General features: G+C 40.8%; 1 protein-coding gene and 1 pseudogene across 34 annotated transcripts in view; both read left to right on the top strand.

Moving 5' to 3' along the window:
- The window catches only part of PARD3 (par-3 family cell polarity regulator), a 707,905-nt gene that overhangs the window by 326,733 nt on the left and 358,472 nt on the right, over positions 1-22,700 (top strand). For all 34 annotated transcript variants that reach the window (XM_034930282.3, XM_034930281.3, XM_055092624.2 and 31 more), the window contains exon 4: positions 19,671-19,849. In XM_034930282.3, coding sequence (XP_034786173.1) covers positions 19,671-19,849 — 179 coding nt within the window. The remainder of the gene's footprint in view (positions 1-19,670; positions 19,850-22,700) is intronic.
- Positions 362-9,149, top strand: LOC117974750 (elongin-B-like; annotated as a pseudogene).

Here is a 22,700-nt window from a genome sequence, read left to right as displayed (position 1 = left end):
GATTTTTATCTCCACTAATTATTGTTAGATTAACTTTTGCCAGGATATCTTATCTCTGTAACACCAAGTCTTCATACCTGTAAAATAGGAATACCTATAAAATGGGAATAATAATAGAACCTATTTTATAGCCTTATTCTGAGGATTTGATCAGTCATGACATTAAGGTTCTTAGCATATACATAACCCATAGTAAATGCTCAACAAATGTTAGTGATTACAGACTTAATTGGCTTATTATAAATGATCAAGGCATGTTTACTTTTACATTACTCTTTCCTTAAGGAGGAGAATGAATGGTTTAGATTAGCTATGAAAGATCTCTGCACTTTGAAGGTAATATAAACAGACACGCAGCCATATGTTTCAGAGCCATGAAGTCTTATTGCCGCCTTGGAGCAACCAGTTGGTGCCAAATGGCTTTATTAATCGCCAGTGTGTACAGGGTTGTGTGGTAAGGAATTAATTTGAAACTGGAACAGTTAAGACAGAGAAGTGGATAATGAGCCATTTGAATGTTTTTAAAGTGCTTCCGTCATACTCCCCCTGTAGAAAATAAAGCTTTTCAACTTCCGGCAGCATCCGATCCTTTACTTCGTTTTTGTTCCTAGCACTGATCTCTTCGTGGCGTAGTCTGTGTTCACATGTGTATGCTTTGTCCTGTCCTCACCAGAATGGAACATCCTGGAGGGATTATTGGCCTTCCAGTTCAAACGATTCTTCTGCCTCCTGCCTCAGCCTCCCTAGTAGCTGAGACTACAGGCATGCGCCACCACGCCCAACTAATTTTTGTATTTTTAGTAGAGACAGGGTTTCACCATCTTGGCCAGGCTGGTCTAGAACTCCTGACATCACATGATCTTCCCACTTCAGCCTCCCAAAGTTCTGAGATTACAGGCTTGAACCATTGCGCCCAGCTGTATATATTTGTCTTTGAAAGAAAAACTTTTTAAACCTCCTTAGAAAGCTTTTAGTGGGGCGGGCAAGCGGCGGGGCCATGCGCATGGCATGCTGGGCTGTGGGTGCTGGCTGCTGGGAACCCGGCGCAACATGGCCGCGCATGTGTGCTGAAGGGGAGAGGTGGCCACAGAGATAGGGTGTTTCTCATGATCAAGCGCCACTGCATCACCATCTTCACAGATGCCAGGGTGTCTAGCATGGTGTTTGAGTTGAAGTGCATCGTCGAGGGCATCCTCAGCAGCTGTACAGGGATGACCAGCTCTTGGATGTTGGCAAGACGCTGGGAGAGTGTAGCTTCACCAGCCGAAGTGCACGGCCACAGCCCCGGCCACAGCGGTGCTGGGCTTCCAGGCGGACGACGGCCTTGAGGCCCTGCACATCCCATGGTTAGGAAGCCCCAGGACACAGGAAGCAGTGCTCACGAGCAAGCCGTGCACAGAGGGCACTCTGCGTGTCCGTGAGAGGCCCACTTCCCCCAGTAAAAGAGATTTAGATGTCGGGGGCAAAAAAAAAAGGGTTTTAGTACCATGAAGATTCATGTGCATCCCAGTGCCTGTGGTCCCAGCTGCTCAGGAGGCAGGGGTGGGAGGATCCCTTCGGCCTGGGAAGTTGAGGCTGCAGTGAGCCCAGATTGCATCACTGCACTCCAGCCTGGGTGACAGAGTGAGACTCTGTCTCAAAAAATAAATAAATAAAATGAAAATAAAAAATTCATGTGCAAGATGAAAATCCCAGCTCTGATAAAAATGAAGTATGGAGATTACAGTGGAAGTTTAACACCTCATAGTTGTAGAGAGGCTTGCTGCTGTGAAGTAATTGTTGATGGTCAACATACACTGGGATAATTATAAAATCTTGTAAAGTGCAGGAGCTTCAAACGCACATCCTGAGGTGACAGAAAACTGGCAAATGAAATTGGCAAATTGCTAGTCCCCAGGTAAGAGAAAAAGATTACGCTTTTATATAGTATTGTGGAGTAAAGGTTATAATGATAAAGAAATGGGGGAAATAATGCTTGACAGTTACTGCTGTATTTGAATCCTTAATATAATAATATAAGACAAATGTCAAAGGAGAGGGCATTGAGCATTTAGAGAATATCTGGAATGCAATCAATAGTCAATGTCAATTTTTGAAAGACAAATTACTTGTTAGATGAAGTTATAATTTTAAAATTTAATTACATGATTGTTGAACTAAATTGGTAAAATGGAAGTGATATGATATGAGGAATTTGATGCAGATATACCTATAAAATTATATGTGAAGAATTAATTTAGATTGACTCCCACTCAGATATTCTCATAGGGGAGTCAGCACTGCATGAAGGACCATAGTGCAAAATTAATAGTTTAAAAAAAAAAAAAAAGTAAAACCTGGATGGGATTTCTAGCCAGGGAGTTTATCACCAGTATTTGAAGCGGCAATTCTTTGTCCTTTTCCTGGTAGAAAACCCTTTTTTTTGTTCTCTGGGGCCTTCTAACATCTGTAATTGTTTCTTTGCTACAGAGATTGCCCTTTCAATACTTGAGACAATCAATGTGAAAAGGACAGAGATAGATGGAAGTCCTGTATCTCAAGATGGAAATCATTCATTTTCTTAATTTATTTATACAGTAACACTTTAACAAACATTTTCTCAGTGTCCTTTGCTGGATTAAAAACTGGGGGTAGAATCACAAAATTTAATGAGGCAGACAGATGAGAAAGTACCAGATCTAAGTGAAGTCAAGCATGATTTCACTTAGGCTGTAGAAACCTTTTAAACTTCTCAGAGATGGCAATGCCTGCCCGGCCGACCTTAGAGAAGAGAGTGAGTGAGAAGAGGCCCAGAAGAGAGAACTGGGAAGCCTCGTTGGCCTTCTGTAGTTGCAGGGTGTTCCAGTTGAGTGTAAGGGTGCAGAGACATTGTTCAGCTCACAGAGGGTACAAAAATGGTCTTGTGCCCCAAACAGACCGAAAATTCTGAGTTACGACGTCTGATTTGTGGTTTACAAAAGGTATCATGAGTGCTTTGTAGAGGATGACTTGGAGACGGCCAAGCCTGGAGAGATAGAATAAATCAAGCTGAGAAATGATGAGGATCCGTGACTGCCAGTATGAAGTTCACATTTTTAAAAATCACAGCTGAATTATATATGTGTACATAGGTAATATATTTATTTTATATATAGCAATTATATGTATATAGTATGACATAGCCCTGCTGCTCAGAGTCACAAAAGGGTAATGGTCACTGAGACCAGCAGCACTGATGTCACCAGGACATTGAAATGCAGAATTTCAGATCCTACCCATTCCAGACCTACTGAAGCTCTTTAACAAGATTCCTAGGTGGTTTCTGTGCACATCAGCCTTTGACAGTCTCTGACTTAGAAGACACTGAGTTGCCTCATCCAGAGCTACCTTGCTTGCTTTGTCACCTTCTAATCACATTGTTTCCAGTCACGTCTGGTACAGCCATACCGAATTTCTTGTAGTTTCTTTAATTCTCTTGAATTTCAGTGTCTGGCTTTTGCACCTGCAGTTTTCTCTGCTCATGTATTCTCTTCCTTCTGCCCCATTCATCTGGCCAGGCACCACCACCATTGCCCTGAAACAAAACCAAAACAGACTGTAAACAAAAAATAAAATTTTAAGACCCCTAACCAACTGAATGGACCCATTCTTGGCCAAGAACATACCAATGTAAACCTGAAAACTAGTTCAGGCCATGATGGGAAAGGGGGATTGGATGTACCTTTTTATACCCTCCTCCCTTTGGAATTCAGGTATTACTGACCAGCATTAACATTAAAACAGGCTGGCTCATGCCTCTAATCCCAACACTTTGGGAGGTCATGGCAGGAGGATCACTTGAGCCCAGGATTTTGAGACCAGCCTGGGCAACATGACACTGTATCTGCAAAAATAAGAAAATTAGCCACTCATCATGGCAGGCACCTGTAGTCCCAGCTGCTTGGTAAGCTGAGGCAGGAGGATCGTGTGAGCCTGGGAGTTCAAGGATGCAGTGATCTATGATCGTGACACTGCTCTCCAGCCTGGGTGACAAAGTAAAACCCTGTCTCAAAAAAAAAAAAAAAAAAAACCCAAAACGTTTAAACAGCCACATTATAGTCTCTTTGTAGCAATAAAATATATAACAAAATGACAGGTAGCTGGACCTTAAAGAAATCAAAGTATTTTACCCCAAAATATATTTCTTTGATGTATTTTGAAATGGCCCCGCAAATCTCTCTCGCAAGGAGTCTGACACCTTTTTAAGTCTGATTAAAAATCATTTACCATCTATTCTCCCTGAAGCCTGCTACCTGGAGGTTTCATCTGCATAGTAAGAACCGTGGGCTCCACAACCCCTTATATTAACCCAGATACTCCTTTCTGCTTATTCCAGATCTTTAGATAATAACTTAACTCTTTCAACCAATTGACAGTCAAAAAGCTCTGAATCTATGACCCGGAATCCCTTGCTTCATTGTCCTACCTTTCCAAACTAAACCAGTGTACACCTTACATGTATTGATTGATGTCTGCTTATAACTTCTGTCCCCTAAAATGTATAAAATCAAGCTGTAACAAATCACCTTGGGCAATCGTTCTCAGGATCTCCTGAGGCTGTGTTGGGGGCATATCTTTAACCTTGGCAAAAATAAACTTTTTTTTTTTTTGAGACAGAGTCTTGCTCTGTCTCCCAGGCTGGAGTGCAGTGGCATGATCTTGGCTCACTGCCGCCTCTGCCTCCCAGGTTCAAGGGATTCTTGTGCCTCAGCCTCCCGAGTAGCTGGGGTTACAGGTGGGCACCACCACGCCCGGCTAATTTTTGTATTTCTAGTAGAGATGGGGTTGCACCATGTTGGTCACACTGGTTTCGAACTCCTGACCTAAGGTGATCCGCCTGCCTTGGCCTCCCAAAGTGTTGGGATTACAGATGTGTGCCACTGTGCCCGGCCTAAACTTCTAAATTGATTGAGACTTGTCTCAGATACTTTTAAGGGCCTGGCCTCTGTGGATATGACAGTGAAAGGTGGGGTTGTCTAGGAGTGGGTTGCCAGTGAGGAGGAAGGTCCTAAAACCTAGGAGGGCAGCGTGGCAAACACAATGACACGATCTGGCAGCCACGAAAGGAGCTTGTGGAGGAGTGGTCAGAGGCTTTCCACAAGAGGTGGCCTGCAGGAGAATGCAAAAGGTTCATAGGTAAAATTTAGCAGTTATTTTTCACTTGAAGTCTTTGCTAAAGCTCTTAAAGACAGTGCCTCTCTTAGATGTTCCTGTAGTGCTGTGTACTTATGAAGCAGCAGGATCACGCTGAAGTGCTGGATCATGTCTACCTTCTCCAGGGCACTGAAAACTTCACGAGGGCAGAGACCAGGTCTATGTTGTATACTATGAGATCCTAGGGACATGGGGCTCAAAAATATGGGTTGATAAAGGGAAAGACATTTATGACACTCTTGGCAAAACAACAACAACAACAAACAACAACAACAAAAACTATGTTAGTGGAGTACTGGAGAGGAGCAATGAAACAGCACACTCCTGTCAAAAGATTGCCTATGAGGAAAATAAGCACAAGAGCAGTATCTGGAATGGAATCTGACAGAGGGAGTGGTATAGTTCCTTTAAAGATTTATGAGAGTCGTTCATTTAGCAAATATTTACCTAAAATTCTCATGCTTTGTGAAGTCCATATTTGTGATTTTAGCTGTTTGCTAAAATTTATTTGTAGCTCCTAAATTAATACTTGGGGCACCTTTGTGCTCATTCATGAACATGTGTTGGATGGCAAACAGTTTGAGTCACTTGACTAATATGTTTCCAGTTGAGGCTGAAGAATGGGAAACTGCCTTCTTGCTCTGGTTTTCATATTTTAAAAAAGTGTCCTTTTCATGGACTATTTGGTGCCATCTTTTTCGTGCTTTTTGCTGGTGATTTTGCTGTTAAAATGGCACCCAAGCATAATACCAACATGCTGTCTAGCATTCTTAAGCACAGTTAGTCTGTGATACACCTTCTGGAGAAAATATATGTATTAGGTAAGCTTTGTTCAGGTATGAGTTATAGTCCTGTTGGCCGTGAGTTTAATCAGCAATATATATTAATTAAGATGTCTTTATACAGATCACACCTAAGGCAAGGCTCTGTATTGAATGGTGAACAATAGGGTTGTGGTCAGAGGCTCCACCTAACCTTGTAGTTCTCCTAGGAGCAGTGGTTGAGTATTTGCTAATTCAGTGTTTACAGTTACTTTATATAACATAACTATTGTGCAAAACTAGAATCAACTGTATTTAGTTTTCCAGGCACTGTTTTGGGCACTGAGGGTGAGACAGTGAGGAAGAAAGATACATTCAATCCCCTTGTGGGTCTTACATTCTAGCTGGGGCTGTTGGCCATATGGAAATAGAAAGGTAGCACATCTCCTGCTCAGCACATATATGAGGAAAAACAATATTATAAATAACAATAACATAAGCTTCCCCCCTTTTTTCTGTTTTTTTTTTCTCTCTCTTTTTTTTTTTGGTGACAGAGTCTCACTCTGTCGTCCAGGCTTGAGTGCAGTGGCATAAAATGGGCTCACTGCAGCCATGACCTCCCAGGCTCAAGCAATTATCCTGCCTCATCTTCCAGAGTAGCTGGGACCACAGATGCCTGCCACTGTGCCTAGCTAATGTTTGTATTTTTTGTAGAGACGAGGTCTCACTATGTTGCCTAGGCAGGTCTCAAACTCCTGGGCTCAAGTGATCCACCTGCCTCAGCCTCCCAAAGTGTCTTTTTTCTTTCTCATGTTTTGTTCATTTTTGTTTATCATCTGCAAGAGAAACACATTTCTGTTTGTTTGTTTTCTGAGATGGAGTTTCGCTCTTCTTGCCCAGGCTGGGGTGCAATGGCGCGATCTTGGCTCACCGAAACCTCTGCCTCCCAGATTCAAGCTATTCTCCTGCCTCAGCCTCCTGAATAGCTGGGATTACAGGCATGCACCACCACACCTGGCTAATTTTTTTTTTTTGTATTTTTAGTAGAGACAGGGTTTCTCCATGTTGGTCAGGATGGTCTTGAACTCCCGACCTCAGGTGATCTGCCCGCCTTGGCCTCCCAAAGTGCTGGGATTACAGGCGTGAGCCACTGCACCTTGCATTTTTTTTTTTTTAATTTTAAGGAAAATAGCTCACTCTTACCTGTTCACATGCCCCTCTATCCTCCCTCTAACTTGCTTCTTTTTTCTTCTCTCAGTTTCTTTCCATCTTATATTCCCCTGGTCTCAGCTTCAATCTCCTCATTGCTCATTAAGGTATGTTTCTGAAAGTACAAAAAGAATCTAGAAAAATAATTCCATAATATTCTCTCAGTGAAAGTCTCTGGTACCAGGTGTGTAAATACCTTTAGTTATTTTCATCTGGGCTTCTCATCGTATTTAGTACTCTTCTAACTGTCCCTGTTGGACATTTACTAACATTTGCCTTTTACCTGTACTGAGCCAATCGCTGGGGAGTAGCAATCTGTTAGAGGATTTGTTCCTTTTTGAATGGTCAGAGGCCTGGGGCAGGGGCTCACACCTGTAATCCCAGCGCTTTGGGAGACTAAGACAGCAGGACTGCTTGAGGCCAGGAGTTTGAGACCAGCCTTGGTAATGTAGCGAGACCCATTAATTTAAAAAATAGAAACATTAGCCAGGTCGGGCATGATGACTCATGCCTGTACCAGCACTTTGGTAGTCTGAGGCGGGAGGATCACTTGAGGCCAGGAGTTCAAGACCAGCTTAGACAACAAAGTGAGACCCTGTCTCTACAGAACATAAAAAAATTAGCTGGGCGTGGTGGGGGGCACCTGTGGGTCCAGCTACATGGGAGGCCGAGGCAGGAGGATTCCCTGAGCTCAGGAGCTCAAGGATGCAGTAAGCAATGATGGTGCCACTGCAGTCCACTCTGGGACGCAGAGTAAGATGCTGTTTCAAAAAAAAAAGATAAGAAAAATTAGCAGGGCACAGTGGTGTGTGCCTGTAGCTGAGCATGGTGGGGGGCACCTGTGGTCCCAGCTACATAGGAGGCTGTGGCGGGTGGATCGCTTGAGCCCAGGACTTAAGGCTGCAGTGAGCTATGATTGTACCACTCTACTCCCATTTAGGAGACAGAGCAAGACCCTGTCTCAAATAAATAAATGAATGGTCAGAATGGGATTCACTTTACAGTGATTTTTTTTTTTCTACTTTTCTACAGTAAATGACTCTCAACATCTTGGCCCCATATTTATTAGTTTTGAAAATCGCTAGGATAATGATGTCTAGTTAGATGCTAATCAAATATGTATTGGTTGAAGTAGCCAGATGGTATCTCTACCATAGCAAAATAGGGACACCAAAATATATATAAAAGAGGAAAAGTCATTGTTGTGAACTGCTGCTTTCCGTTTGCTCTCTGGGTGGCCAGATCTCTCCCTGATGTGTCTGGCAGGGGCTCAACTAACTTTTCCCCTGAACTGTACTGGCTTAGCAAAGGACCTGGGGATACCACGTTTTTATGCAAAGGATTCAGTAGCCAATGCCTGTTTTGATAAGTAGCTGGTCATTTACATCATTGCCTCAGGCCAGGTCCTTCACTCTCGCCTGAGAGGCAGGAAGAGAGAAGTCAAAGGCTTTTCACCTCTGATGTCCATTTCTTATGCCCCTTAACCACTCTGTTCTACCCTGGGGATGAAAGGAAAGGAGTCCCTGAACACACACTGGGGCCTACATGAGGGTGGAGAGAGGGAGAGGGAAAGGGAGGAGGGTGATGATAAAAATAAATAAATAAATAAATAAAACAACTGTTGGATACTATGCTTATTACTTGGTTGGTGATATATTCTGTACACCAAACCTGTGGCACAAAATTTACCTGTATTAGAAACCTGCAGGGGCTGGGCGTGGTGGCTCACACCTGTAACCCCAGCACTTTGGGAGGCTGAGGTGGGTGGATCATCTGAGGTCAGGAGTTTGAGAAAAGCCTGGTCAACATGGTGAAACCCCATCTCTATTAAAATTACAAAAATTATCCAGGTGTGGTGGCAGGCACCTGTAATCCCAGCTACTTGGGAGGATGAGGCAGGAGAAGAGCTTGAACCTGGGAAGCGGAGGTTGCAGTGAGCCGAGATCACGCCACTGCACTCCAGGCTGGTGACAGAGCAAGACTCCGTCTCAAAAAAAGAAAGAAAAACCTGCAGATGTACCCCTGTAGCTAAAATAAAAGTTTAAAATAAAAATAAAATATTGGAATACATCTATTTAAAAAACGAATTGGGAAGTATTTTTGTTCCTGACTGATATATCTTAGCCAACTTTAAAACATTTTGTTCCTACTTTGTTGGGGTGTGTGTCTAGAGTGGATGAGTTGTAAAAATGAATAGAGTCAATACTTGTCCTCTAGTTGAATAACTGGCCGATGCTATTAAAAGTAGAAACAGGTTGGGCGAGGTGGTTCATGCTGGTAATCTCAAGGCTTTAGGAGGCTGAGATGGGAGTTTCACTTTGAGGCCAGGAGTTTGTGACCAGCCTGGGCCACACTGTGAAATCCTGTTTTTACAAAAAATAAAAAATTAATTAACCGGGAGTAGTGGTGTCCACCTATAGTCTCAGTTACTGGTGCAGCTGAGGCTGGAGGAGCACTAAGCCCAGGAGTTCCAGGCTGCAGTGAGCTGTGATCTTGCACTGCACTCCAGCCTGGGTGACAGAGCAAGACCTTGTCTCTAAAAAAACAAAAAAGGAGAAGCAAGGTGCAGTAGGAGAAAGAGGCAGAGGAATTTTACTAGTACGTCTGAGCTGGATTGTTTCCTTTGATCCTCCACACGTATCTGTGCTCTGCTCCATATGCCAAGAGGCCAGCCCCTCACACTGACTGTCCAGGCTCTATGCCGTCTGCCTTGTGCCTGCAAGGACTGCAGCAGCAGGGCATTGACAGAAGTGGAAAGATGGAAAAGGCAGGCTTATTCAGCCTTCCTGGCTGTGGCTTTTGTGTAGCTGTGGCCCTCTGGGGAATGTCACAGCTCCCCTTGCCTCATGTGAGCAGAGGGCACTATACCCTTTGTTGTCATTCCTTAATCCTGCCATATATTAGAAACAGTCTTTCTGCTAAACTGTCCTCAAAGACCCCTCTCTGAGTCCGCAAAACACTTGGTGCCAGGACACAAATACTAGATCTGATGGGTTGGAGGAGGTGCTGTCATTTGAGGAGGACTTGTAGAGTACAGGACACACTGAAGTGGGTGGAGAGGAGGGCAAAGGTTCCTGATAATGGAAGTTGCAGCACTAGTGTGCCATGCAGTTGTCTACTGTGGTGCATGTTCAGGGAGCTGTCTGTGTGGACAGGCTACAGGGCACCGGCAGTGGTTGTAGGGGCTAAACATTGGGTGATAAGAAGAATATTATCGGAAATAATGTTAGGAAGGTACCCTAAGTCTCGATTGCGGCAGGCCTTGACATTGAGAATTTGCAACTGGGATTTTGTTTAACTCTTTGTGCTTTAAAAAAAATTTAAAGGCTGGGCACCGTGGCTCACGCCTGTAATCCCAGGACTTTGGGAGGCCGAGGTGGGCGGATCATGAGGTCAGGAGATAGAGACCATCCTGGCTAACACAGTGAAACCCCGTCTCTACTAAAAATACAAAAAATTAGCCGGGCGTGGTGGCAGGCGCCTGTAGTCCCAGCTACTCGAGAGGCTGAGGCAGCAGAATGGCGTGAACCCGGGAGGTGGAGCTTGCAGTGAGCCAAGATTGTGCCACTGCACTCCAGCCTGGGCGACAGGGCGAGACTCTGTCTCAAAAAAAAAAAAAAAAAAAAAAATTAAATTTGAGCTAATCATAGAATCTCATGCAGGTATAAGAAATGATACAGAGAGATTCATTTCAATGATAAGATTTTGAGAAAAGTTCCTGTTCTGTCGCAACCACAATATTAACATTTATATAACATTAATATACAGCCTTTATATAAAATGTATACAATCTTATTCAGATTTTCTCTTGTACTCCGGTGAGTGTTTAGAAGATTTTTGATCAGAGTGGTTATATTGTCAGTTTCAGAGTGAGAATTGTAATGGTATAGATTTAATATGCCTCAGAAAAATGCTTGGCTTTTGGATGGAAACATTAATATGTCATTAGAAAATTGCATATATTCACGCCTGTAATCCCAGCACTTTGGGAGGCCCAGGTGGGTGGATCACCTGAGGTCGGGAGTTTGAGACCAGCCTGACCAACATGGAGAAAACCTGTCTCTACTAAATATACAAAATTAGCTGGGCGTGGTGGCACATGCCTGTAATCCCAGCTACTCGGGAGGCTGAGGCAGGATAATTACTTAAACCTGGGAGGCGGAGGTTGCAGTGAGCCGAGATCGCACCATTACACTCCAGCCTGGGCAACTAGAGTGAAACTCCGTCTCGAAAGAAAATTCCATATATTTTTTTCCCCTTGACTTTATTTTCCCTCCTTATGTGTGTTGGATTCAGTGCAACCATTGAAAACATCCTGTTATCCACAGAAATGTATCTTAAACTTACCATTAAATCACCTGTTGTTTCAAGTGCAACATATAGGCATCTTGTACTTTTGATATGTTTTATTTTTGTCTGGATAGCAATGTGATCAGATCTGAATTGCACAGAGTCAATTACCAAGTACTCCCAATGCAGCTGGGTCTTCTTGGAGTATAGTGATTGACCTAGCCCTTAAACTATGTTTGTGGTGCTCATTGCACTTATCTGTAAAATGTAATATTTCAGTTTATCACTAAGCATCTTCCAACCATAGTATCCTGTATTTATTGCTTATATAGAAAAAAAATTTAATAACAAGGTGATAAGATTCATTTTTATATCCTTCTCTCTGAGTCATTTGTTGCTTTTCAAAGCTTATTTCTTGCCCTGCCTTCCACAAATTTCTTCCAAAGATTCTAGGAAATAAGTGAAATATGGATAAATACCTTTATGAAAAGGAGTAACACATATCTGAAGGTTGGTTTTGCAATCGTGATGACAGGTTTGTATCCCCACAGCATGTGATAATAACTTGGTTCTTCCCATGGTTAGATGTCTCTTTAGGAAATGTATAATTGCCCTGAAGATGGGAGAGAGACAGTTTTCATTTTGCATGAAGAGTAATTTTGCTGTTTGTATCATAAGTTCTAAAAGCACACATGTAACTGCATATTATATTTAGATTCGATTAAATACCTTGTTGATTTATGCCTGTCTTCTTGGCAGAGTTTTATTCATTGCCTTAAGTGGTTAAATAGTTGAAAAACGACTTGAAGAATGAAGGAAGAGAGACATTGGGCAAGTTGATGAGAAGAAAGGGTGGGATAATTAACAGTTAAAAATGTATATGTCTGCCCTTTGGTATTTGCTCTAATTCATAATTAGATCACCATTTCTTCCACTTATTTAAAAGGCACCTTACCTAGAGAGAGACATCAATATTTACAGTGCATTAGTGCCATAGAGAATTTCAGATCTTGTGATGAAGGTTTATTGCTGTTTTATCCTCTCTTCAAAGCAGTGTACACATCAAACAGTCTCCACCCTCATTCTGGACCCAGTGACATCGCACCAGTCGCTCTGTGCTTCATGCAGCAGCTTAATTATTGAAGATCCTTGTCTTTGAATTTTCTTTTTAATATTTCAGAGGATATACTTTGAAAATCTATATATTAAATAAATCAGAAGATTATGGGATTAGAAAGTTTTATCATATTTTAAAATGCATCAGTTTTGCTAAAATTTGAGATAAGGAGTGGCCATAATGTGACCAAATTACCTTAAATGAGAAGCTCCTATTATTTCTAATTACTGTAATGAACACAAATTACATCAGATTATTAATAATGCTGAAATAGGCCATGGGCCCCAGCAACGTAGCAAATCATAGGTGAGAAGATCATGTTTTATTCATCCGAGGCCAAAGCAAAATTACCTTCTTTATGCAATGTTATATTAGTCAGGACAGTTAGAGGTGGGGAACCTTTTAGGTGAACTTTTAGATGAATCAGGCAGTTGTGTTTCATGATTCATTTTGTTGATAAGGCCACATATTTATACGAATGTCTTTCCTTAAAATAAGGTGAAACTCATGAAAAGATCTCATGCCATTTGTGACTACTACTGCACCATTCTCTAGAACTCTGTGTTGCTTGTCGTACTTTGACCTGTTGGGAGTTACCCTGAGCATGGCTGCTGAGACTGCTTTGCAGTGCTTTTATGTTTTTTTCTAGTACATTTTTCATAAATTGTTATTCTGTCAGGATGAGGTTTGGTGGATGATCACCGGTTGGGGGTATATGAACATATGTGTACTCGCATCTTTTTGGTATTAAAGGGAGCTTCTAAACCCAGCAATGCAGCCTCTGAATTTATAAATTAGGGATGGAGGCCCAGAGAGGTGACTGATATGCCAGTATCACAGGTCTAGGCCAGTGGTTCTTAGCATGTGGTCTCTGGGCCCTAAGGGATCACTAAGATCATTTCAGGAAGGCCATAAGTGCAGTACTGTTTTCAGAGTATTATGAAACCCGATTTTGTGTTGTTCACTGAGTTGACATCTACATCAGTGGTGCCCAGGCCCTGAGGGGCAAAAATGTAGAGATCACTTGGCACAAATCAAGACGGTGGCACCAAATGTATTCTTTACCCCACACACTCACAGTGTTTTTAAAAGCCATTTTCACCCACTGTTTTTGATGAAGAAACAAAATTAATTACTTAAAACCTGACTCTTTAATATACAATTTAACATTTTGTGTGATGATGTCGGCATAAAACACTTCTCCAACATATGGACGCTCAGTGGTTCCTTTTTAAATTTTAATTTAATTTAATTTTTGTTGAGGTAAGGTCTCACTGTGTTGCCCAGCTTGGCCTTGAACTCCTGGGCTCAAGTGATCCTTCTGCTTCAGCCTCCTTCAGTAGCTAGCGTTACATTCGTGAGCCACCGCGCCCAGCTTCTCAGTGGTTGTCTTGAGAAATACTTTTATGCGAAGGCTTGATTTACATGGTGAGGTTTTCTCATGGAACAGCGTTTTCATTTGAAATACGGACAGAAAAACTGGTTATTCAGACCTGAGTGTCTGGCAGAGAGTTTATTAAAAATGAGTGACACAAGCCTGTCGCTATAAGGCAAAAAATGGGCAATATTTGTTGCTAAAGATAAAATTCAAACTTTCTAGGTAAAATTAGGTTTTGGAAAACTTATGTCCCCCTGTGAGCATGACTGCTTCCCAGTACATAAAGATATTTCTGATTAAATTGGCAGAGATATTAACATGTGATTTTCTGAAATAAATGTATCAACATTTGGAAGATTGGCATAACTCAGTAACTAATATTTTCCAAATGACTAATGTTATGGAATTTCTCATGGGTAGAAGTTTAAATTCAAAATGTGAGACAAATAGATTTTAATGTAACAAAGAAAGAAAACTTCACATTCACATTGTAGCTGACCTTTGAGAAACCACCACTGGTCGAGTTATGGTGTGGTATCACAGAAGAAAATCTAAAATTTTCTGGAAAAGCCATTAAGATATTATTCCCTCTTCCAGCTACATATTTGTGAAGTTCTGTTTTTCCTTTATATACTTTTTCATATGGCAGCTGAGAATGCAGAAGCAGATATGAGAATCCAGATGTCTTCTATTAAGCAAAATGTAAAACATTGCTGCTCTTTCCACTAAATGTGCTTTGTTTTATAAAATACAATTTTCATAAAATTGAGTTGTGTTAACATGTGATGGGTTTTATTATTATTAAAGTGAATTAATACATATTTTAAAGTTGTTCTCATTTTCACTCCTAAAATGGTAAATATCACTAGCTCTACCCTCCCATAAACAAAAACTCTTTGAGGTCGTCAATTTTTAGAGTGTGAAAGGGCCCTGAGATCAGAGTTTGGGAATCACTGAATCTAGTCCTGTTTCCTTGCAGGCATGCTTTCCTATTTTATATGTAGTACTTCCTCCATTTAATGATAGATTTTTTTCCTTTTCCTATTTTAACATTTCTGAAATTTGGATGTCTCTTACAATTATATGTTTATGGGTAATGTAACGTTTCTTCCTCTTCCCAAAATGAAATCGTGCTATGAATTAAAATCAGGATATGATTTCTCAGTGCATAATTCTACTAGGAAAACAACAAAATTCTTCTCTTTTAAAAAACAAACCAACATTTGTATCCACAGGTAGCTAGGAATGGAACTTAATAGATTTGATTTCATAATTTGTGGTTTGTGATTGAGCACTGGCTCAGGGGCCTGACGTCTTGGCTGGAAAACGGACTTTTCATGTCATCTCTCTGAGCCTCAGCTTACTCATCTGTGACGTGGGTCGCATGTTTTTCCATGTGTCTAATGTAGTGCCTTATTTAAATAAAAAAATTTCAGATCCCTCCGTTTAAGTGGTGGGTTCTAGTACAATGTTACTAAACTTTGTGCACGCGTGTGTATGTGTGTGTGAAAACTCCATAAAAATGCCTTATAATTTTCATGCAATCATAAATCCAAGAAGAAATCATAAACCAATACACATCCAGATGTGTAACAGAGATCCATCAGATAGAAGCACATCATTGTGAGAGATGAAGAAGTCTTGCTGAGTCTAAATTGTAGGCTGTATGAACCTATACCTGCCCCGGGGTGGCATGGGGTCTATTTATTTGGACCTGGGTTATGCTGCCTTTATGTACTGTGATGACTCAGGTCTTACAGCACTTCCAACCATAAGAAAACCTTGATTTCAACATCATTATGATGTCATTTGGCCATCCTTTGATGAGAAAATGCTGTTGAGTGACTGACTGACAGGGCCTTGCTCTGTTGCCCAGGCTGGAGTGCAGTAGTATAATCACGGCTCACTGCAGCCTTGAACTCCTGGGCTCGAGTAATCTTCCCACCTAAGACTCCTGAGTAGCTGGGACCGATGCAGGACATGTGAGCCCCACAGTGGGGCTTAGCCCATAAGGGTCCTTGTCTTTGCCCAGGAAAGAATTCAAGGGCAAGCTGGGGCTAGAAGAAAACAGCTTTGTTGAAGCAACAGTGTCGCAGCTCTGTGACTGCTTCTGCAGAGCAGGGGTACTCTATGGGCAGAGAGTAGCAGCCCAGGGGAGTTTTGCAATCATATTTATACTCACTTTTAATTACATGCAGATTAAGGGGAAGTTTATACAGAAATTTTTAGGAAAGGAGTAGTAACTGGGACATTAGGTTATTACCACGGAAACAGTAGGTAACACCTAGGTGTTGCCATGGCAGTAGTAAACTGACATGACAGCTGGTGAGTGTGTTTGACGGAAAACTGCTTCTGTCCCAGCCCTGTTTTAGCCAGTCCTCAGTTTGGTCTGGTGTCCAAGCCCTGCCTCTGCAGTCAAGTCCTGCCTCCTACACTAGGACTACAGGAAAGTGCTACCACAGTTGTCCATTTTTTTTTATTTTTTGTAGAGACAGGATCTCACTGTGTTGCCCAAGTTGGTCTTGAACTCCTGACCTCAAGCAATTCTCCCACTTTGGCCTCCCCAGGTGCTGGGATTATAGGTGTGAGCCATTGCACCTGGCCTCGTTGACTTCTTTTATTGGGTTTTGTTCTTTCTCATCAGCGTGGTAATCAAATCTAGGACTCCTTCCTGAATTTGACAGTGGACATAAATGTAAACGTGGCACCTGAAATTGCATGGGAGTACTCAGTGACGAGGTAGTGCAAATAGAAGATCCAGACTGTATTTATTTTAATTTATTTTATAAATATTGCTGAAATGCAAACAAAAAGTTTAATGTTGGAAGAACTAACAAGAAGGGCTGCATGATAGAGCATTCGCTGTAGCAGCCTTCACATTGCAGTTTATGCAAACACCACCCTATCCATGAGCTCCATCACCCACCATAAGAGACATCCCGCAGGGCCTGGAGCTCCCTCTGTTATCTTCCTCTTCTCAAATCTCCTTTCCCCCAGTCCATATTTTATTTTGAGAGCTACAGGTATATAGAGATAAATGCTAATTATTTTTGTCTGTCTGTTGCAGACTAACACATTAACACAATGTTTGTGTCTAATCTTAAGAAGATGGTCTTAATTATTTAATCAAAATCATGTATGCAATGTATTCTCCTGAGGAAAATTTCAAACACAAGTAGGGCAAGCAGTTTTATTGTGTCCAAGCTAATTCAGTCCTTGAATTTATTGGGGGGTTAGAATATACTTTTCTTTGATTATTTTACTATAGATATTGGGTACTGCTTTTGGTCCTATGTTTGTGCTATTTTTTAAAGGCCTCCTCTTCTGAGTTAATAGTGCCTCTTGTAGACTTACATACAGATGGGTGACAGAAGAGGGAGAGAAATGGAGGTGTACAGAGGTACCTAACAACTGAATAACTAACCCTGTAATTGGAAAGCAACAGAATCTGTGTCTAAGTAATAACATTGTCTGAAAGTTTTTAGACTTTTCCTGCCCACCTCTCCCCATTTTGTTGCTTTTTTCCTTACAGTTTTTAATTTGATGATTCTGGAAATTTTGCTTCCTCTTGGTAGAGAACTTTCCTTATAGTAAGGGCATTGTAATATTAATGCATATCAATTTTTAGATGTGTATTTTTGCGACCTTGTTCTAAGAGTGACTATATAGTTCTTATTGATGTTTATTTTTATTTTGGGGGGTGTAAATTAATAAGCAGCAAAGGTTGTCATGAATGTTTACAGACACTAAAATCCAGAAATTATTAAAATCCTCATGTTTATGTTTCTCTCAGCACATTAAGATAGCCACCAAAGTATTAAATTTGGAGTTGACTAAATTTTTGCTCTAGTAACGTTGCTCAGACTGTTATTATTATTGAATCCTCATGAGGTAGAAGTCCATGTTAAATTTGTTATTACTATGTTTCATATGCTTCTGTTTGCTCTGATAAGTTCTAATTTGCTTTCACATTGGAGACTATTGGATTGACAGTGGTTTAAATACAGCTTTCACTGTATATAAATAGCCTGTTTGGTATCCTCAAGGTTTCCATATCTTTACCATTGACCAGTGCACCAGTGTTTCAAAAATATCCCTCCTAGAATAAATGATGAGTTTACTGCTTCATGGTTGAAGCTATGTCATTAGACCGGACGTGGTGGCTCACGCCTGTAATCCCAGCACTTTTTGGGGCCGAGGCGGGTGGATAACCTGAGGTCAGGAGTTCAAGACCAGCCTGGCTAACATGGTGAAACCCCGTCTCTACTAAAAACACAAAAACTAGCTTATCATGGTGGTGCACACTTGTAGTAGCCTGTAGCTACTCGGGAGGCTGAGGCAGGTGAATCACTTGAACCCAGGAGGCGGAGTTTGCTGTGAGCCGAGATTGTGCCACTGCATTCCAGCCTGGGTGACAGAGCCAGACTCTGTCTCAACCAGTCAATCAGTCAGTAAAACTGTATTGTTAGAGGCTTTAAAACAAATACTTACATCCTAGTTTTTAAAAACAGAGTATTCTAAACATAATTTAAATTTTGTCTTATGTTTTTGAGTGATTTCACTCAGTTGCTGAGTGGAACTTTTAGTTCTGATTGCAGCTATTGCAGACTCTTTTCTTCTTCACTTTGCATTTTTAATTCTGTTTCTTCTCTGCTGTGACAGTGATCCTATTTGCCAGGCTGTTCTCATTGTTACTGATAATGATACAAATGTTCACCTGAGTGTATTATTGATACTGTTATAGCAATTGCAAGCAAGCTCTTCTATGCAAGTACATTTGCTAAAATACTACCTTTCGTGTAATTGTATATGTGAGTATATGACAGAAACTACCTGCAGATTAACATATTACTTTGAGTATTTTCTGTCTTAAGTATAAATAATATATTTGGGCACTACACTTTCTGACAATACTTTATTGAACAAAAGAAACATTTTATTCAACAAAATTTTTCAGTAGAGCAGCCAAATGTCTAGATTCTATAGATTTTTAAAAATTGATACATAATTTTATGTATTTACGGAGAATATGTGATGTTTTGATACATGCATACCATGTGTAATGGTCAAATCTAGGTAATTAGGATATTCACACCTCAATTATTTATCTTTTTTTGTATTGGGAACATTTCAAATCCTCTCTTCTAGCTACTTTGAAATATACAATAAATTATTTGTTAACTATATAGATTCTGTGTTTTTATTCCAGTAGATATGATTAAAAGGTAGGTGAAATTTGTTTACTTGCTTAGATTCATTATTTTTTAAATGATATATGTGATGATTATTTAGAAATATTGGGGTAATGATCACAGTAATGGTTATTATATTACTCTCTACTGAGTGCACACTATATGTCTAGCACTGTTTAACCCCTTTATATTATTTAGTCCTTACATTACCCTGATGAAAGAGGTACTGTTTTATTTTCATTTGAGTTGGAAAGGACTAGAGGCAGAGAACAGTTAGTCAACCTGGCCAGGGCCACATAGATAACAAGGAGTGAAGTCCAAGTACAAACCTGGGCCATTTTGCTCGGAGCTGACACTTGACCGCATCTCTTTCACCGTGTAGTATTTTAAAGGACCTAAAGGAATTTGTGTTTAGAATACTGACCCACTTGTCCCCTTTTACAAAAGTGTAATTCTGTTCCTTAATCTTTAGGATTTCCCTACGTTCTCCTAACATGTAGTTTACCAACATTAGTATCTTATTTTTCAGCATAGTGCTTTTGTGTTTACAGATATGCCTCTTCATGTTCGACGCAGTAGTGACCCAGCTCTAATTGGCCTCTCCACTTCTGTCAGTGATAGTAATTTTTCCTCGGAAGAGCCTTCAAGGAAAAATCCCACACGCTGGTCAACAACAGCTGGCTTCCTCAAGCAGAACACTGCTGGGAGTCCTAAAACCTGCGACAGGAAGGTAACCACCTCTGCTTGTTTGCTGCTGTCTCTTGCCCCTCCTGACTTCTTGGTGTCCGTGATGAGTGTCGTGTCTTGGGTAAACCATTGGATTCCAGGGCATCTTCATGATGGCCTTTTGTGAGCGTGGTACCAACTTTCATATCAAAGTTCAGATAGTCTCCTATTTTATATCACACTTGGATTTTCTGATGAAAATCAGTGCCATGTATGGTGTGCACTTATTAATATATCCATTTTTTGAATAGATTCCATTTCATATCGTTAAAAATGAAAATATTCAACACATTGTGTACCATATAAAGTCCCTTTCTTGCTGTGTCTCCTGGTCTCCTCTCCCATTTCTCCTCACAGGCAGCCTCTTTATTTGCTTTTTCTATGTTCTTACAGGGATATTTGACACATTTATAAGCAAATATTTATATTGGTTCATGAGGTACATTAAGGAACTTAGAACATTATGAACTTTTAAGGATGAAAGTGGACTTCATGGTAATTTAGTTTGATTACACAGTTGATCGTTTTATCCTAAGTCTCCTTGTAAATGGAAGTGTGTTGTCTAGTCTTCATAATACTTTCTTCCCTGACCTAATTTATTTTAGTCCTTGACCTAATTTATTTAATCTGAATAAAGGAACTTTATTTTAGCCTGTTTTGTCTGTTTTAAAAAATTTGTTGGCTGGGCGTGGTGGCTCCCACCTATAATCTCAGCACTTTGGGAGTCCAAGGCAGGTGGAACTCCTGGCCAGGAGGTCAAGGCCTGCCTGGCCAACATAGCAAAACCCCATCTCCACTAAAAATACAAAAATTAGCCAGGTGTGCTGGCATGCACCTGTAATCCCAACTACTCAGGATGCTGAGGCACAATAATCGCTTGAACCCAGGAGGCGGAGGTTGCAGTGAGCCGAGATCACGCCACTGCACTCTAGCCTGGGCGACAGAATGAGACTCCATCTCAACAACAACAAAAATGTTGATGCTCTTTGTCAGAACCCTTATTGTTCCTTTTTGTCACGCTTCTCACCTCTTATTTAATGTGCTTTTTGCTGAATCTATCATTTTCACTTTTGAATCTGTAGATGCTCAATAAACTGTTGAAAGAATTAATAAACATTTTTTCAGTGCAGCCAGTAAGTTAGCACAGTATATATTGAGAAATGTCAAAATAATACTAATCACATAAGATGAAAAAGATGTAGCTAGATATTTGCTTGATTTATTCTTTGCATAGGTATAAAAATACCTGTTTTAAATATTTCTTTCAACTTTGGTTTGCATTTCAGCACACTCCTCTCTGTAGTAATTCTAGTGACAAAAAAAGTACATGGGAAACATAGGTTTAAACTGAGAAGAATCTAGTTGAAAAAAAGAGTATATTTAGTTTCTGATTTTTTTGAATTATGAACTTAATTAACTGTTAGGCTTAGTCTCCTGAAATACTTTGTTTTTATAGATGTGTTGAGGAGCCATATTGGAAGATCTTCTCATTAAGATTAGCTTGAAAGTTTTGAGGACTTTATCTTGCAGTAGACTATCCAAAGAAGCAGAATCCAGTTTATCAGTGGGTCTCGTGGCAGTTAATCTTTTTTAGAATAGACCTAATTTAATTTACATGGATATTCACAAATGTGTAAACAAGTCAAGTTGGCAGTTAAAAAAATTTTTTTTAACTAGGTTTTCAACTGTTTGAAGCATACTGAAGTTTCTTTTCAAGTCATTCAACATCTTGGATGTGTGAGTCCATTTCAGTTGCAGCAAACAGAACCTGTTTTTATCATAAAACATTTTTGAACAAAAGGAATTTATCACTTAGAATGTTTTTCTCACAAAATCACTGGAAGGGTTTGCAGAGCAGGTCCTAGGTGGTCCTGGAGAACCTTTAAAACTATGCAGTAACAAACATGTGGCTTGCCTGTGGAGCTACCCTCTCTGCTTTCGTGGTGAAGGAGGTGCTGCAGTCCAGGGCCCTGAACTCCTCCCACCAGAGCCTGCCTCCTACACACTACACACCACCCTGCCTCCAGGTGTACTCAACTTGCTTCTGTCACTTGTGAAGCTGGAGACCCACCCTAGAAATGCTGCCAGTCATAACAGCCCAGGAAAATTCTGTTTCAAACCACTATTAAAATCTCATGCTACTGAATCTGAGTAGGTGGAGTTCAGTTTGTATCTAGACCCTTCTCTGCAGAAGAGCCTGGGAAGTAGAACATTAGCCTTAAAACCTCTGCAGCACAGGAACACATGTTAGGAGAGCACTGAGACTCTCACTGCCAATTAACCACATCCACCTAGCTGACGCAGTTTCATTTTTAAATATTTATTTATGTATTTATTTATTTATTTAGAGATGGGGTCTTGCTTTGTCACCCAGGCTGGAGTGTAGTGGCACAATCTCAGCTCACTACAACTTCTACCTCCCAGGTTCAAGCATTCTCCTGCCTCAGCCTCCCAAGTAGCTGAGTCTACTGGCACTAGCCATCACACCTGGCTGATTGTTTAATTTTTTTAGAAACGGGGTCTTGCTATGTTGCCCAGGCCGGTCTCAAACTTTTGGACTTGGGTGATCCTCCCATCTCAGCCTCCCAAAGGCTGGAATTACAGACATGAGCCACCATGCCCAGCCTGTTGTTTTAAATAACATGCTTCTATCATTGTAGAAAGTTTGGCAAACTTATAGAACAAAATAAAATTATTCATAACTCCAGAACCCAGCAACAACCAGTATTCACACACACACACACACACACACACACACACACACACACACACACACACACACAAGTTGGAGTCGTGCTATGTTCATATATTTGCATCCTGATTATTTCAACATTATTTTTCATACAATAGGGATT

This window comes from Pan paniscus, chromosome 8 (genome assembly GCF_029289425.2).
Source record: "Pan paniscus chromosome 8, NHGRI_mPanPan1-v2.0_pri, whole genome shotgun sequence".
In the NCBI taxonomy this organism is placed as follows: Eukaryota; Metazoa; Chordata; class Mammalia; order Primates; family Hominidae; genus Pan; species Pan paniscus.
The sequence above is the reverse complement of the archived record's forward strand: the minus strand, read 5'-3'. Positions and strand labels throughout refer to the sequence as shown.